Genomic DNA, 16,189 nt, shown 5'->3' on the forward strand with positions numbered 1-16,189 from the left:
TTGAAATCATGTTCCTGTCTTTTAATTTCACTTATTTTCCACCAGGTCACCGTTTGGCAAAACCAGAGTGGGTAAATTTGAATTCTGTGGAAAAGGAGGAGCCGAACCATAATGGCCGATAATTTGGCATGTTGCAAGTTTGGTTAAAATGCAAGCCACATAGGGAAGCTGAGATGCTGTTGAGTACAGAGGATTTCAAAAAATTCTTACGATATTTTGACCACTGTTTCAGCAGCTAACAGTTTCTCAAGTTTGCATGTGTTCATCTTTTTAAAGTCTAAAGTGGAAACTGACAATGTAACAATGCTCTGACTTGGTGCTGATGGTCTCACAAAATGTCAAAGAATGTTCTATCACGTGTGAAACAATTCAAATCAAAACATTTTTTTTTACTGTAATCTAACACGTTCAGATTGAACAGAACCATTTTAATGATCTGTAAAGTTTGCATGTTTTGTGCTTCATTTTTACTCGAGTGTATTGATTGTCACATTTTATCTTCCTCCTCAGCCACCTCATTTCTAGCGCTTTTTTGCTTAGCGTGGACCACAATTTTGAAATTATGTTTCTGTCTTTTAATTTCACTTATTTTCCACCAGGTCACCGTTTGGCAAAACCAGAGTGGGTAAATTTGAATTCTGTGGAAAAGGAGGAGCCGAACCATAACGGTCGATAATTTGGCATGTTGCAAGTTTGGTTGAAATGATGCCGTTTGAAATGCAAGCCACATAGGGAAGCTGAGATGCCTTTGAGTACAGAGGATTTCAAAAAATTCTTACGATATTTTGACCACTGTTTCAGCAGCTAACAGTTTCTCAAGTTTGCATGCGTTCAACTTTTTAAAGTCTAAAGTGGAAACTGACAATGTAACAATGCTCTGACTTGGTGGTGATGGTCTCACAAAATATCAAAGAATGTTGATACCTCACGTGTGAAACAATTCAAATCAAAACATTATTTTTTTTTTACTGTGATCTAACACGTTCAGATTGAACAGAACCGTTTTAATGATCTGTAAAGTTTGCATGTTTTGTGCTGCATTTTTACTCGAGTGTATTGATTGTCACATTTTATCTTCCTCCTCAGCCACCCCACGTCGTGTTGCAGTGCCGCTGAGCTCATGTCTGTGCTCTTCTTCCACACCATGCGCTACAAAACCGACGACCCCGGCAACCCTTGCAATGACCGCTTTGTTCTCTCCAAGGTTTTTATGCGCACATCTTTGAGCGCTGAGCATTACATGTTGCGTGTTATAAGTGCCATACAAAACTCCCGCTTCCTTTCTCAAGGGTCATGCCGCGCCAATCCTGTACGCTGCCTGGGCTGAGGCCGGTTTTGTGAAGGAGTCGGACCTTCTCAACCTGCGCAAAATTGACAGCGACCTGGAGGGGCACCCCACACCAGTAAGCGCCTCTTGCCTTGCACATCATTTCATTTTGAGCTCATTGAACGTGACAAAGACGAGCATTGTTGTGTGTATTTTAATTTGACCAGAAACTGCCCTTTGTTGACGTGGCAACGGGATCGCTAGGGCAGGGTCTCAGCGCTGCCTGTGGCATGGCATACACTGGAAAGATGTTTGACAAGGCCAGGTGAATATGTAAATTATAATTATTATTTTTTTAACGGTTGTATATTGCTCAGTCTGAATTTTTTTTTTTTTTTAAGTTACCGCGTGTACTGCATGATGGGAGATGGAGAGTGCTCAGAGGGCTCGGTGTGGGAGGCCATGGCCTTTGCCGCCTACTACAAGCTGGACAACCTGGTGGCTATCTTGGATGTCAACCGGCTGGGTCAGAGCGATCCCGCTCCTCTTCAGCATGAAATGGACATCTATCGAAAGCGCTGCGAAGCTTTTGGGTTAGTTGCCGCTAAAGTCTCCAAATAGAATTAAACTATTATGTAAGAGCATTAGATTCCTGGATTGAATATTATAATCTTAAAGTTGCCTTTTTGTAGTAAGTTTTGTTTACTTGGGCTGTGGCATATTTAAGGCTTTGATTTCCCCCACCCCCCCACCCCCCCCCCCATGTTTCTCTTTTTGTTTTTCTCCTTTTTCTTTGTAGGTGGAATGCCATTGTTGTTGATGGGCACGATGTGGAAGCGCTGTGTCGCGCGTTTGCGGATGCTCAGCAGAGTCGGGACAGGCCCACTTGCATTGTTGCCAAGACATACAAGGGAAAAGGGCTCAAAGGTAGGCAGGGGGTTTCATAGCGTGCTCATTCATTATATTGCCTTCCACTTTGTATATATTTTTTCAATGGTTTGTCTATATTTTTTGCAAGGTATCGAGGATGAATTGAACTGGCACGGAAAGCCCATTCCAAAGGACATGGTGGATGGACTCTTGAATAATCTAAATGGGCAAATACAAAACCCCAAGAAGATCGTGTGTCCTGAGCTGCCCAAAGCTGACGTCTTACCCGCAGACCTAAGCAAGATCTACCTGTCTGAAGCGCCAACATACAAGGCCGGCGAAAAGGTAGTTTTAGTTCATTCACACTTGTCTCAATTTTATTTCCGTGCTTGTCATTCGAAGATGACTTTCCTGTATTTATTAGATCATTAATTTGTTTGACCTTCTTTGTTAGATGGCAACAAGACGTGCGTACGGCAACGCGCTGGTTAAACTGGGCCGATCCAGCAACAGAGTGGTGGCCCTCGATGGGGACACCAAAAACTCCACATTTTCAATAAGCTTCCAGAAAGCTTTCCCTGACCGCTTCATTGAATGTTTCATTGCTGAGCAGAACATGGTAAAAGAGATTAAAAGTTCCCTGCGATGAACACTGAGCAATATGACCTCAACTTGTGTTTTCTTTGTTTGCTGCTGCAGGTGGGAGTAGCCATTGGCTGCGCTGCTCGAGACCGCACTGTGGTCTTTGTCAGCACATTTGCTGCCTTCCTGTCCAGAGCCTATGACCAGATCAGGATGGGTGCCATCTCTCAGGCCAATGTCAACTTTGTCGGCTCCCACTGTGGGGTCTCTATTGGTGAGATTTTTTTTTTTTTACAGACAGTCATGTTTTGACTTTTTTTTTTTTTTGACCGGGCACTGAACAGTGTCCTGATGTGTATATAACCCTAGGTGAGGATGGTCCTTCTCAGATGGCACTCGAGGACCTGGCGATGTTCCGTGCCATCCCAACCTGCACGGTATTTTACCCCAGTGATGCAGTGGCCACCGAGAGAGCTGTGGAGTTGGCAGCTAACACAAAGGTTGTTCAATATTTTATTTAGCAATGCATTGCCAACTTTTCTTTTAACATTTCATTTATTTCCTTCAGGGTATGTGTTTCATCCGTACCAGCAGACCTGATACTCCCATCATCTACTCTGCATCTGAGCCTTTTAAGCTCGGTGAAGCCAAGGTGAGTAGTTATCCTTATGTGGCATAATGTGTGCGCTGGGTTACTCTGTGTAATGAAACATAATTCTCACCAGGTTGTACGCAAGTCAGACAATGATCTGGTGACTGTGATTGGAGCTGGAGTCACTTTGCATGAGGCTCTGTCTGCTGCTGACATGCTAGAAAGTGAAGGTAATCCTGCACTGCCCTCTTGTGGCTCTTTGTGTAAATGGGATTGCAGCGTATCCTCAAAGCCAGTGCTGCCAAAAGTATATTTAAAAAAAAAAAACAACAACAAACAAACTCTGGAGTGATTTTTAATTCTGTTAATTCTTGATTAGGGAAAAGCATTCGTGTGATTGATCCATTCACTATCAAGCCTTTGGATGTGGACACCATTCTGGCAAATGCAAAAGCCACTGGAGGACACATCATCACAGTGGAGGACCACTACAAGGAGGGTTGGTTGTGCGCGTTGCCTTCTATTGTCTGCATGAGGGTTGTTTGGATCTTTGACAGTACACTTTTGCACAGGTGGTCTCGGAGAGGCAGTGTTGTCAGCAGTGGGCCACGAGCCGGGCATTGTGGTGACCCGTCTGGGAGTCACCGGTGTCCCTCGCAGCGGGAAGCCCCAAGAGCTTTTGGACATCTATAACATCAGTGCAAAGAATATCGCCAACGCTGTGCACCAGAGATTTGCCAACTGAAGAAGACCGCACTGTCTTTGGCTTGATGTTATCACGTTTGTTAATCTTTTTACCCAACTTGTCAGGCAGGTTTCAGTTAGCTCTTATTGCATGGTTAGCAGAACCTATTGTGTGATCTTGTTACTACTTGCCGATGGAAACTTACTTGTTCATCTTCACATTCAGCTACTGTATATGTGAAACATTGCTTTGCTTAACAGTTTTTGAATGAATTGTTCATTAAAAAAACGTTTACAAATTGTCAACCAGTCCAAAGTCCAGGTTGATCAAATTTGAGCTGAGAATGAACCCAACACATTCCAAACCTTGTATCTCCGGCACATAACATGTTAAAACGTGTCACGAGTTTACTCGGCTGGCATTTTCCATGTTGAAGACGGCAATTTCATGTTTAAGGATGGAAAGCCTGATGGGCTTGATTCATAACTTTACTGATTCCCAACAAAATGTTACTGGTGTTCTTCTGGTGTGCTGAATTTAAACATGGTGAACCCAAGCTCTTGCGTTCATTTCCTAAAGTTAAGTCCGTTTGACAGATGCAGCTTAACCTTCGCTATTGATGGCATCAATTGTGAATGCGTGACTTGTGTAAGCAATGGCTTTGAAGATGTTGGTGCCTTGTAAAGCATTTGAATAAATATCTTGACTGATGGCATATTTGCTTGTTTTATTTTTTTGGGAATGCCAGAAATGAAAAAACTAGTAAACTTCGTCTCTATCTTCTGCCGTTGTCCATGACTTCAATGACAGAAAATCAACACACAAAAAAAGTTAGTATGTAAAAGATGCATAATTCAATGGATCCAATTGATTTGTTTAGGTATCACAGGTGTTGAAGGTGTTGGTATGTAGAAGGCAGTGTTTCCCAACCACTGTGCCGCGGCACACTGGTGTGCCGTGAGAGACGTTCAGCTGTGCCGTGGGAATGTCCAATATTAATTACGGAGCGCATTGTAAACAGGATCGCCAAACTACTGGTCAGTTCGCGCAAGGCCTGGTCAGCCACTTGCTGATCGTGCATGTGTGGAGAATCGGAGAATCTTGAGATTTCATATTGTGTCGATATGATTGTATTGCATAGGCACATATTCAGTTTATGTGTGTGTTGCTGTGTGGGTTTGCTAACAGTGACAGACACTATGACGGTTGTGGTGCGTTTGTGGTCCGATGGAAATCAGAGAATGCACCTCAACCGGAGAACCTGGATTGGTTATTTTTCACATACATCAGAAAATTTGAAATCTTCAGCGCATGTTTCGAACATCAGCAGGAACGCTAAGCAAATGATTTGTTTCCTCTATCGATCGTTCAAGTCAAGAAATATAGACACTCTCGTTTCGATTTACAAGTCCTGAATCAGGCCCATACTTGAAAGTTCAACGCAAGTTTGGAATTCATACTTGCTCGGAGACATAAAGAAACTTGAAAGCGTGCAGAAATTGTTCACAAGGCGACTACCTGGGTTGTCGGAAGTACCGTACGCAGTTCGCTTGGAGGTTGCAAAACTTGAGTTGTTAGAACTTAGAAGATTACGTTTTGATTTACACATGGTCTATAAAATTATTCATGGGTTAGTTGACATACCTTTCAATTCGCTTTTCGAGTGGGCACCCTATGCCGCGACCAGGTCAAATACACACAAGCTCGCAAAAAAAGCAATCGAGGCTAGACTGTCGAAAATACTTTTTCTCAAATAGGGTAGTTAACCCTTGGAACTTTTTATCTGAGGATTTGGTTTCTTCACCTAACTTGGCTGTGTTCAAACAAAGATTGTTAGCTGTAGATCTCTCGAGATTTTTGAGAGGGGGGGGATTATTAGTGGCCCAATGGGCCCATACCCTCCCCGCCATGTCCATTTCATTGTTCACCATGCGGTATCATGACATAAATATCCAATAACTACTCGCTATGCTGTATTGATTGAATTGAAAATGCTATTATCATTATGGTATACCTAATGAGCTCGTTATATGGCTGGCTAAATAAAGAATAAAGAATAATACGTAAAATAAGCAGTCAAGTCGAGACTCCTCGGCTGTGATAGCCACTCAGCTGCTGTCAGAACAGCAGAGCGTCTTTAAAAGTGACTTTGTTCTTATTGTTGCAATATTTATAGACCTAGTCTAAAACAGTAAACAAAATCACGTTGATTCTTTTATTTTAATCACAATCACTTTAAATAGTTTATGTCTTACACCGTCTAAAACCTTTTTAAAAAAACTGTCACTTTTATTTAAAAAAAGGAATACAATTCAAAGAATATTTAGTATTTATTTCTATTAAATTATTCGACTCTCCATACATATGTAGGAATAGGACTCTATGTGTTTCGTTGTAATATAACTGATTTTAATATAGGAGCTTAACAGATTTTTGTTGGCGGTGTGCCGTGAGATTTTTTCCAATGAAAAGGTGTGCCATGAATGAAAAAAGGTTGGGAAACACTGGTTGAAGGAACTCATAAGTAAATAAATACAAAAATATATCATGGCAACTCACACCCAGAGTGAGTCAAGTTCAATGGATACAAAGGTGATGATGGTCCATTTTCATTTCAACCGCAGTCAGTTTATATATTTTTTTATCAGGAAAATGAAAAGTTATTTACATGAATTTGAAATATGTTTTACATTATGTGATGATGATGATAGAACTTTAGTCATCCCACTGCGGGGAAATTTACTTGTCACAGCAGCGCATACGAATGCAAGAAAAACAAGTGCCAAATTTCAAAAAGCATAAATAACAAAGACAAGTGCCGCTAGGAGAGACGACACAATTTTATTAGGTGCCACACATGTTGTAGAGTCTGACAGCAGAGGGAATGAAGGAACTGCGGAATCGTTCCTTCCTACACCGTCGGTGTGATAGTCTGCTGCTAAAGGAGCTGCTCAGGGACTGCACAATGTCATGGAGGGGATGAGAGGTGTTGTCCATGATGGATTTCAGCTTAATCAAGTCCTCCTCTCACCCACAACCTCAATGGAGTCCAGGGGACAACCCAGGACAGAGCTTGCTCTCCTGACCATCTTATTCAGTCTCGCCCTGTCCTTGTCCGTACTGCCCCCACCCCAGCAGACCACAGCTTCGAGGATGGCTGAGGCCACCACAGAGTCATAGAAGGTCCTGAGGAGAGCCCTGCAAACACCGAAGGTCCTCAGTCTCCTCAGCGGCGACTCTGGCCCTTCTTGTACAGGGCGTGGGTGTGATCAGTCCACTCCAGGTTGTTGTTAAGGCGAACACCCAGGAATTTGTAGTTCTCAACTTCCTCAAATGTCGGATCCCTGGATCTTAACCAGAGTGACGTGGGGTTCTGTCCTCCCGAAGCTCACAATCATCTCCTTCGTCTTGCTGGTGTTCAGTTGAAGGTGGTTGAGCCACCAGCTGACAAAGTCCTTGATGACCGTCCTGTATTCAGATCGTTCCCCTCCGAAACATATCCAACAATGGCCGTGTCGTCTGAGAACTTCTGGATGTGGCAGTGTGCGGTGTCGTGGGTAAAGTTGAAGTGTACAGGGTGAAAAGGAAAGGAGAGAGCACCGTACCCTGGGGGACACCTGTGCTGCAGCGCACCACGTCAGACTCACAGCAATGTAACCTCACATACTGTGGCCTGTTGGTGAGGAAGTCTGTCGTCCACGCAGCCAGGCGCTGGTCCACACCCACCTTCTCTATCTTCACCCTGAGCAGTGACAGCTGGATGGTATTAAAAGCGCTGGACAAAAAGAAGACCATGATCCTGCCAGTGGTCCCGATGTCCTCCAGGTGAAGCAGTGTTCTGTGCAGCAAATAAATCACTGCATCGTCCACCCCAACACCAGGCCGGTAAGCAGGGGGTCCAGCTGCGCTTCCACCAGTGAACGCAGGTGACCCAGGATGATCCTCTCCATAATCTTCATCAGGTGGGAAGTCAAGGCAATAGGCCTGAAGTGGTTAGGCTCCTTGGGGCGCGGCACCTTCGGTACGGGGACCACGCAGGAGGTCTTCCACAGGGCTGGAACTTTGTTCAGGCTCAGGTGCAGGTTGAACAGGTACATAACCACGCCACTCAGCTGGTCCGCACAGTCCCTGAGTAGTCTCGGACAGATGCTGTCTGGGCCCGGGGCCTTGCCTGTCTTGATCTTTCTGAGGTGACTCCTCATCTGAAGATCTGTAAAAGTGAGGGGGGTGTTGGAAGACTGAGGAGTTACTTCGGGGGTGGGAAGGGGTTGTTGAGCCGGCAGGGGGGCTGGAGTGTCGAAGGTGGCAGGCTGAGGTGCGGAGCAGGGTGAAGAGGCGGGCGGAGGCGGAATCAAATCTGTTGAAGAACCGATTGAGTTCATCCGCCCAGTCCTTGAACCATCAGCTGGTTTCTGATCAACCCCTTTTCCATGGCCCGAGATGGATTGCAGACGTTTCTGGCGTTGTTAAGCCCCATTTGCTTCTCCAGCCTCCTCCCGTAGTTCTCATTCCTCTTCCGGATCTTCAGCCGGAGTTCCTTCCTACATCATTGTTATAATTGTAATAAAGTAATCCCTAATTTTTCGCTGGGGTTACGTTCCGAAAAGAACCCGTGATAGGCAAAATCCACGGAGTAGAAACCTTTAGTTTTTTTTCCCCATTATTATACATGTGTAATATTGAAACCAAACAACAAAACCTGTTTCAGGCGCAAGCATTTGTTTAACAAAGAGAAGTTTCTTTCTTACAAACAACTACAGTAGGAGTTTTAATCTCTCCTTCGTTTTATTTTATTTAGTGTTGTTTACTTATTGTTTTTAGTTGTTGTTATTGTATGTTTATTCTATTAAGTTTACTAATTAGTTTACTCAATGTAAAATAAAGATATCAATATTGATGTTTATCTCAAACATGGATCCATCCATCCATCCATCCATCCATCCATCCATCCATCCATCCATCCATCCATCCATCCATCCATCCATCCATCCATCCATCCATCCATCTTTTGAACCGCTTAGTCCCCACGGGGGTCGCAGGTGTGCTGAAGCCTATCCCAGCCGTCATCGGGCAGTAGGCGGGGGAAACCCTGAACCGGTTGCCAGCCAATCACAGAGCACACAGAGACAAACAACCATTTGCACTCGCACTCACACCTAGGGGCAATTTGGCCTACCAAGCATGTTTTTGGGATGTGGGAGGAAACCGGAGTATCCTCATAATCCATGCAGATATTTATTGCCATGAGACAAGATTACAAAATAACTTGTCATTTTTAATTCACAAAGAAATGGTTTTACCAGAACAAGACTTAGTATTTAATAAAAACAACTTATAACTGTTAAACCCTTGTGTGTTTTAAACTATCAAAAGTATTTTCAATAAAAATAAACTAACATTAAAAAAATGATTATTTGCTCGACTAGATTGTCAATCCATTCATTTGCAATAAAGTAAAATAAATGGATTTGAAAAAAAAAAAAAAAAAAAAAGAAGTCGATGGTGCTGTCTTTGGTAAAAAGTGGGCGGGATTGATTTTGGTGGGCTGGACTGTTTCTGGAGCAGCTCCAACCAGTGGCTCTGCAGCAAGCTGCCACTCGAAAATGTTGTGAAAGCTCTCATGCATTTTAACAACAGTCTCTCCAAACTTCACCTTATAGCCATAAATTATAACCATAGCAAAATATTGTAAAACATATTTTCCATCCATCCAATTCCTGAACCGCTTCATCCTCACAAGGGTTGCGGGTGTGCAGTAGTCTTTGGGTGGTAGGCGGGGTACACCTTGAACGAGTTGCCAGCCAGTCACAGGACATATAGACAACTAACCTAAGGACAATTTAAAGTGCCCAATTGCGTCTTTGTAATGTGTGAAGAAACCAGATTCCCCAGAGTAAAGCCACGCAGGCAGAGGGGGGAGAACGTGCAAACTCCATGCAGGAAGGCCCGAGCCGGAATCGAACGACAGACGTGCTAACCAGTGCACCACGTACCTCCTTGTAAAACACAATATAAATATATAAATACTGTAATAGTAAAAGCTCTGCTGCAGCTGGCTGGCTCTCGTTTCAAATTCACAAACATTGTGAAGCTCATGTGTTACAAAATTTGTGATTGGCTGTTAGTACGAACATCAGCAACATTTTAATGCCACAAATTTCAAATAGCAGCAAAACTAGTGGCCAATGATCAGCCACTCAGGAAAACTAGTTATAGAACACTACACACGACAATTCCGTTGCCTTTGGCCGAGTCTCCAAGAGATTGCACGAAATTATGGTCATGTTATTAGCACTCAATGCACCACACAAGTGATTGTCTGTATAAGTATGTGCAATGCAATGAACGGTTTCACAAACTGTTGACAATAGAGGATGAAAACATTTAACTGTACATTTTGGTATAATTTGTCAATAACATTTGTGAATGTCTGAATGTCACTCAAGAGGAATGAATCAGTTGCCTTTTTTATGTGACATTTGGAATGTGAATTTTCCTTGAGCTTCCGGGGTCAAATTTTGTGATTTAAGACAGCCAGACAGGAAGTGTAATGAGTCACAAGTAGGATGTAATCCAGGTTCACCGTGTGGGAGGCATACATACTTGACTTGTTCATGTTCCCCCACCCTCAATCATCTTCACCAGTCAGGTGTTTGTAGCAGCAAGATATTCCAGCTCATCACTCTCCTCCGGTCCCCTGAACTCTTCATGAGGCTGCACACCATCTGGTTGCCCACAAGTCCAGAGCAAAACATGACGTGATATACACTAATGTAAGGCATGTACTTATGGACGTTATTTCAGACAATTTTTGTAATCTTACCTAAGGTATGGGGAGACATTGACTGGAGAAGACCTGGAGGAGAGGAGATTTCTGGTAGACCTGCTCCTGGTCCCACTCCAAAATGAGGGCCACTGGGGGGCATGTGTGACAAATGAGGTCCCATTCTGTACTCGTCCTCAGAAGTCTCTCTGAAAAGGGACGTTGTGGGCCCAGCTCGATTTTGGTTCTGGTCGCCGGTGGGTGGGCATAAAGATAACAGTTCAGAGTTGAACTGGCTCCCAGCAGAAAGGTCATACTGGGAGAAACCTCGACTCTCATCAGTTTCACAAGGACCCTCAAATGAGGAGGAAACATGGAGAGAGGATGGCAGCGGCGGGAGTGAGGAGAAGGAAGAGTGAGGCTGGAGTGAGGGTGGGTAAGGCGGTAGAGAGGAGTAATGAACAGGGAGGGGGGAAGTAGCTATGGAAGAATGAAAAGAGTTCTTAGAGAATGGAGGAGGGGGGAGGGTGGGGAGGGAGCCTATGGGTGGCTGGTAGGTGTCCTCTTGGGGTCCCAGATTGGACAACTGCTGGGTCACAACCTCCACACTGGAGTCTGAAGAGTGAGGATATCCAGGGGAAACACAGTGAGGAGAAGGACGGTCGTGCTTTCTGACCAGGTTACTGATGTCCTGAAGTTTGTTAAACACCTGAAAGGAGGTCAAAGGTCAACTATTAGGACTATGTGCTCAGCACGCCATCTGTTTCCTTTTGAACGTTTTCAGACGCTTTCACTTAGCTCAACAAAGACAGCTTTTTTCCCCATGTCACTGTGTATTTTTTATAAAGTTAAACATGAAATGAAGGGTCACTCCTGAATTTCCTAGCTTCAAATGAAATGTAACCATATTGTTTTTTTTGTGCTTGCTTTGTTCGTCTTAGCTTAAAGTACCTTATTCACTGCCACCTGCGTCCTAACACAAAATTATCCATCCATCCATCCATCCATCCATCCATCCATCCATCCATCCATCCATCCATCCATCCATCCATCTTCTTCCGCTTATCCGGGGTCGGGTTGCGGGGGCAGCAGCTTTAGGAGGGACTCCCAGACTTCCCTCTCCCCAGCCAGTTCATCCAGCTCATCCCGGGGGATCCCAAGGCGTTCCCAGGCCAGCTGAGAGACATAGTCTCTCCAGCGCGTCCTGGGTCGTCCCCGGGGTATCCTACCGGTGGGACATGCCCGGAACACCTCCCCAGGGAGGCGTCCAGGAGGCATCCTGATAAGATGCCCGAGCCACCTCATCTGGCTCCTCTCAACGTGGAGGAGTAGCGACTCTACTCCGAGTCTCTCCCGGATGACCGAGCTTCTCACCCTATCTCTAAGGGAGAGCCCGGACATCCTGCGGAGAAAACTCATTTCGGCCGCTTGTATCCGAGATCTCGTTCTTTCGGTCACGACCCATAGCTCGTGACCATAGGTGAGGGTAGGAGCGTAAATCGACCGGTAAATTGAGAGCTTTGCCTTTTGGCTCAGCTCTCTCTTCACCACAACGGACTGGTACAGGGTCCGCATTACTGCCGACGCTGCACCGATCCGCCTGTCGATCTCACGCTCCATCCTCTCCTCACTCGTGAACAAGATTCCAAGATACTTGAACTCCTCCACTTGGGGCAGGATCTCATCCCCGATCCGGAGAGGGCATTCCACCCTTTTTCGAGGACCATGGACTCGGATTTGGAGGTGCTGACCCTCATCCCGACCGCTTCACACTCGGCTGCGAACCGTTCCAGCGAGAGCTGGAGATCACGGCCTGAAGAAGCCAACAGCACCACGTCATCTGCAAAAAGCAGAGACGCGATGCTGAGGTCCCCAAACCGGACCCCCTCAACGCCTCGGCTGCGCCTAGAAATTCTGTCCATAAAAATTATGAACAGAATCGGTGACAAAGGGCAGCCTTGGCGGAGTCCAACCCTCACTGGGAACGAATCCGACTTACTGCCGGAAATGCGGGCCAGACTCTGGCATCGGTGATACAGGGACCGAACCGCCCTTATCAGTTGGCTCGGCACCCCGTACTCCCGAAGCACCCTCCACAGAACCTCCCGAGGGACACGGTCGAACGCCTTCTACAAGTCCACAAAACACATGTGGACTGGTTGGGCGAACTCCCATGCACCCTCGAGGATCCTGCCGAGGGTGTAGAGCTGGTCCACTGTTCCACGGCCAGGACGAAAGCCACACTGCTCCTCCTGAATCCGAGGTTCGACCTCCCGACGGACCCTCCTCTCCAGCACCCCTGAATAGACCTTACCAGGGAGGCTGAGGAGTGTGATTCCCCTGTAATTGGAACACACCTTCTTAAAGAGGGGAACCACCACCCCAGTCTGCCAATCCAGAGGCACTGTCCCCGATGTCCACGCAACGTTGTAGAGGCGTGTCAGCCATGACAGCCCTACAACATCCAGAGCCTTTAAGAACTCCGGGCGGATCTCATCCACCTCCGGGGCCTTGCCACCGAGGAGTTTTTTAACTACCTCAGTGACTTCGACCCCAGAGATTGGAGAATCCGCCTCAGAGTCTCCAGGCCCTGCTTCCTCAATGGAAGGCGTGTAGGTGGAATTGAGGAGGTGTTCGAAGTATTCTCCCCACCGACTCACGACGTCCCGAGTCGAGGTCAGCAGCACGCCATCCCCACTGTAAACAGTGTTGACGTTGCACTGCTTCCCCCTCCTGAGACGCCGGATGGTGGACCAGAATTTCCTCGAAACCGTCCGAAAGTCATTCTCCGTGGCCTCACCGAACTCCTCCCACGCCCGGGTTTTTGCCTCCGCAACCGCCGAAGCCGCGTTCCGCTTGGCCATCCGGTACCTGTCAGCTGCCTCCGGAGTCCCGCAGGCCAAAACGGCCCGATAGGACTCCTTCTTCAGCTTGACGGCATCCCTTACCGCCGGTGTCCACCAGCGGGTTCGGGGATTGCCGCCACGACAGGCACCAACGACCTTACGGCCACAGCTCCGGTCGGCTGCCTCAACAATGGAGGTGCGGAACATGGTCCACTCAGACTCAATGTCCCCCGCCTCCCCCGGGACGTGGGAAAAGCTCTGCCGGAGGTGGGAGTTGAAGCTCTTCCTGACAGGAGATTCTGCCAGACGTTCCCAGCAGACCCTCACAGAGCGTTTGGGTCTGCCAGGTCGGACCGGCATCTTCCCCCACCATCGGAGCCAACCCACCACCAGGTGGTGATCAGTTGACAGCTTCGCCCCTCTCTTCACCCATGCAGCCGCAAATCCGATGACACGATCATCGAACTGCGGCCTAGGGTGTCCTGGTGCCAAGTGCACACATGGACACCCTTATGTTTGAACATGGTGTTCATTATTGAAAATCCGTGTCGAGCACAGAAGTTCAACAATAGAACACCGCTCGGGTTCAGATCAGGGGGGCCGTTCCTCCCAATCACGCCCTTCCAGGTCTCACTGTCATTGCCCACGTGAGCATTGAAGTCACCCAGTAGAACGATGGAGTCCCCAGAAGGAGCGCTCTCCAGCACTTCCTCCAGGGACCCCAAGAAGGGTGGGTACTCTGAGCTGCCGTTTGGTGCATAGACACAAACAACAGTCAGGACCCGTCCCCCCACCCGAAGGCGGAGGGAGGCTACCCTCTCGTTCACCGGGGTGAACCCCAATGTGCAGGCCCCCAGCCGGGGGGCAATAAGTATACCCACACCTGCTCGACGCCTCTCACCGTGGGCAACTCCAGAGTGGAAGAGAGGACTCTCTGGACAGCCCCTCTCGAGAGGGCTTGTACCGGAACCCAAACTGTGCTTGGAGGCTAGTCCGACTATATCTAGTCGGAATCTTTCTGCCTCGCACACCAGCTCGGGCTCCTTTCCAGCCAGAGAGGTGACATTCCATGTCCCAAGAGCCAGCTTCTGCAGCCGGGGATCAGACCGCCAAGGTCCCTGCCTTTGCCTGCCGCCCAGCTCACCCGACCCCTTCGGCCCCCCCCAGAGGTGGTGAGCCCATGGGAATGAACAAAATGATATAATTTTTTTTTTTAGCTTTTTCCACATCAAGCCAACTAGGCCTGATAATAGTAACCATCGGCCTTAACCAACCCCAGTTAGCCTTTCTGCACATCTGCACACACACTTTTTTCAAAGCTATACTCTTCCTATGCTCCGGGTCCATTATTCACAGCCTTAATGACGAGCAAGAAATCCGGAAAATAGGGGTACCTCCAGAAGTCCCATATTGAGGTCTTGCTGGAGAAAGAGAGCAATAATGGAAAGTTTGATCAGAATCTAGTCTTCTTATTTTTGTGTCTAGTCTTGTCTTTGCCAAAATAATCCCCCTCTCTACTGTTTAATGCATGCCGTCATGTTGGGACAGATGACGTCATGACGTTGACACCCACCTACTATTGAGTAGTAGCCAGATCGCTTGCCTATGGATGGAAAACATTTTTTCATGAGGTGACTTTATTAATGGGAGATCCCTCGCCACTTAGCGCTTCATCTTTCGCAAATGTGTTATTTCGCGAGTTTAAAAGTGACGGGAGAGCGGCTATTAGTATGTTCACAAACACGTGGACAACGGCTACGTGCTCACTGTCGTTTATTTTACATCACACACACACTCACCGTTTTTCCGACCAACACACTGTTTTACGGCAGTCACGTCACACTCTTGTACGTAAAGTCACATACCACATTCACGCACCCCCTTCGCAGAATGCCAACCCATGACAACAAGTTAGTGCAATATAACGTAACAGACTGGAACATAGTCAACCGTGTAGACTACCAGTTTACCTGCATAGCCCTGTGGATTATTGTGCCATGTGACGAGCTATGCTCTGTTCTAGCACGGGTGTTGTGAAGCCATAGTCAGTTCAGGTAAGAGGGCCTCTGGTGAACCCGGACAGGGCGGGGCCCCGGTTCCAGACCGGTATCCTGTGCCTCAACCTCTGGTGGGTGCCCTACTGGATTATCCGGCTGCATGGCTGCGAGGCCCCAATCCCAGTCTGCCCAGTCCTAGTCCTGGGCCGACGTGTGACTCATCTATGGCGGTTAGCATGCCACCGGGAGCCATCAACCAGATGGAAGGTAGCCGGCCCCAACTGTGCAGTGATCTGCTGTGGTGAGGACCAGAAAGAGAGCAGCTTGTGGGACCGGTTGGGCCGACGGATGCGGACCCAGTCCGACACTTCACGTGCGGGCCGTCCCACCCTGCGCACCCTGTCGTAGCGCCGCTTTATGCGTTGCTGGTTCCCTGTCGCGGGTCTCTGGGAGAGGGATTTGCTGTCAGCGTGTCTTCCCTGGGAGGTCGTAGTCGATCCAGGGGAAGCTGGAGTATCAGGAAGGCTGGCGAGGTGTGGTGTGTGTGGTGTTGCCCTGTAGTGCAGTAGGGTGTTCTCTAAGGCCGC

General features: G+C 47.2%; 3 protein-coding genes across 4 annotated transcripts in view; 2 read left to right on the forward strand and 1 right to left on the reverse strand.

Annotated features, from left to right (window-relative positions):
- Window positions 1-1,086, forward strand: part of lrrc23 (leucine rich repeat containing 23) — a 7,047-nt gene extending 5,961 nt beyond the window's left edge. Inside the window, exon 10 of the transcript XR_011088361.1 lies at window positions 46-1,086. The gene's annotated coding sequence lies outside the window, so the exon portion shown is untranslated. The remainder of the gene's footprint in view (window positions 1-45) is intronic.
- tktb (transketolase b) overlaps window positions 1-4,711 on the forward strand; it is a 5,646-nt gene extending 935 nt beyond the window's left edge. The window contains exons 2-14 of the mRNA XM_049754669.2: window positions 1,087-1,204; window positions 1,290-1,403; window positions 1,495-1,592; window positions 1,669-1,860; window positions 2,067-2,194; window positions 2,286-2,482; window positions 2,592-2,756; window positions 2,837-2,993; window positions 3,089-3,219; window positions 3,288-3,371; window positions 3,445-3,541; window positions 3,691-3,810; window positions 3,884-4,711. Coding sequence (XP_049610626.1) covers window positions 1,087-1,204; window positions 1,290-1,403; window positions 1,495-1,592; window positions 1,669-1,860; window positions 2,067-2,194; window positions 2,286-2,482; window positions 2,592-2,756; window positions 2,837-2,993; window positions 3,089-3,219; window positions 3,288-3,371; window positions 3,445-3,541; window positions 3,691-3,810; window positions 3,884-4,056 — 1,774 coding nt within the window. The 3' untranslated portion in view covers window positions 4,057-4,711. The remainder of the gene's footprint in view (window positions 1-1,086; window positions 1,205-1,289; window positions 1,404-1,494; window positions 1,593-1,668; window positions 1,861-2,066; window positions 2,195-2,285; window positions 2,483-2,591; window positions 2,757-2,836; window positions 2,994-3,088; window positions 3,220-3,287; window positions 3,372-3,444; window positions 3,542-3,690; window positions 3,811-3,883) is intronic.
- irak1 (interleukin-1 receptor-associated kinase 1) overlaps window positions 4,269-16,189 on the reverse strand; it is a 110,786-nt gene continuing 98,865 nt past the window's right edge. For both annotated transcript variants that reach the window (XM_068653420.1, XM_068653422.1), the window contains exons 13-14: window positions 10,820-11,468; window positions 4,269-10,721 (exon numbers count right to left, since the gene is read on the reverse strand). In XM_068653420.1, coding sequence (XP_068509521.1) covers window positions 10,642-10,721; window positions 10,820-11,468 — 729 coding nt within the window. In that variant the 3' untranslated portion in view covers window positions 4,269-10,641. The remainder of the gene's footprint in view (window positions 10,722-10,819; window positions 11,469-16,189) is intronic.

Source organism: Syngnathus scovelli, chromosome 2 (genome assembly GCF_024217435.2).
Source record: "Syngnathus scovelli strain Florida chromosome 2, RoL_Ssco_1.2, whole genome shotgun sequence".
Taxonomy (NCBI): Eukaryota; Metazoa; Chordata; class Actinopteri; order Syngnathiformes; family Syngnathidae; genus Syngnathus; species Syngnathus scovelli.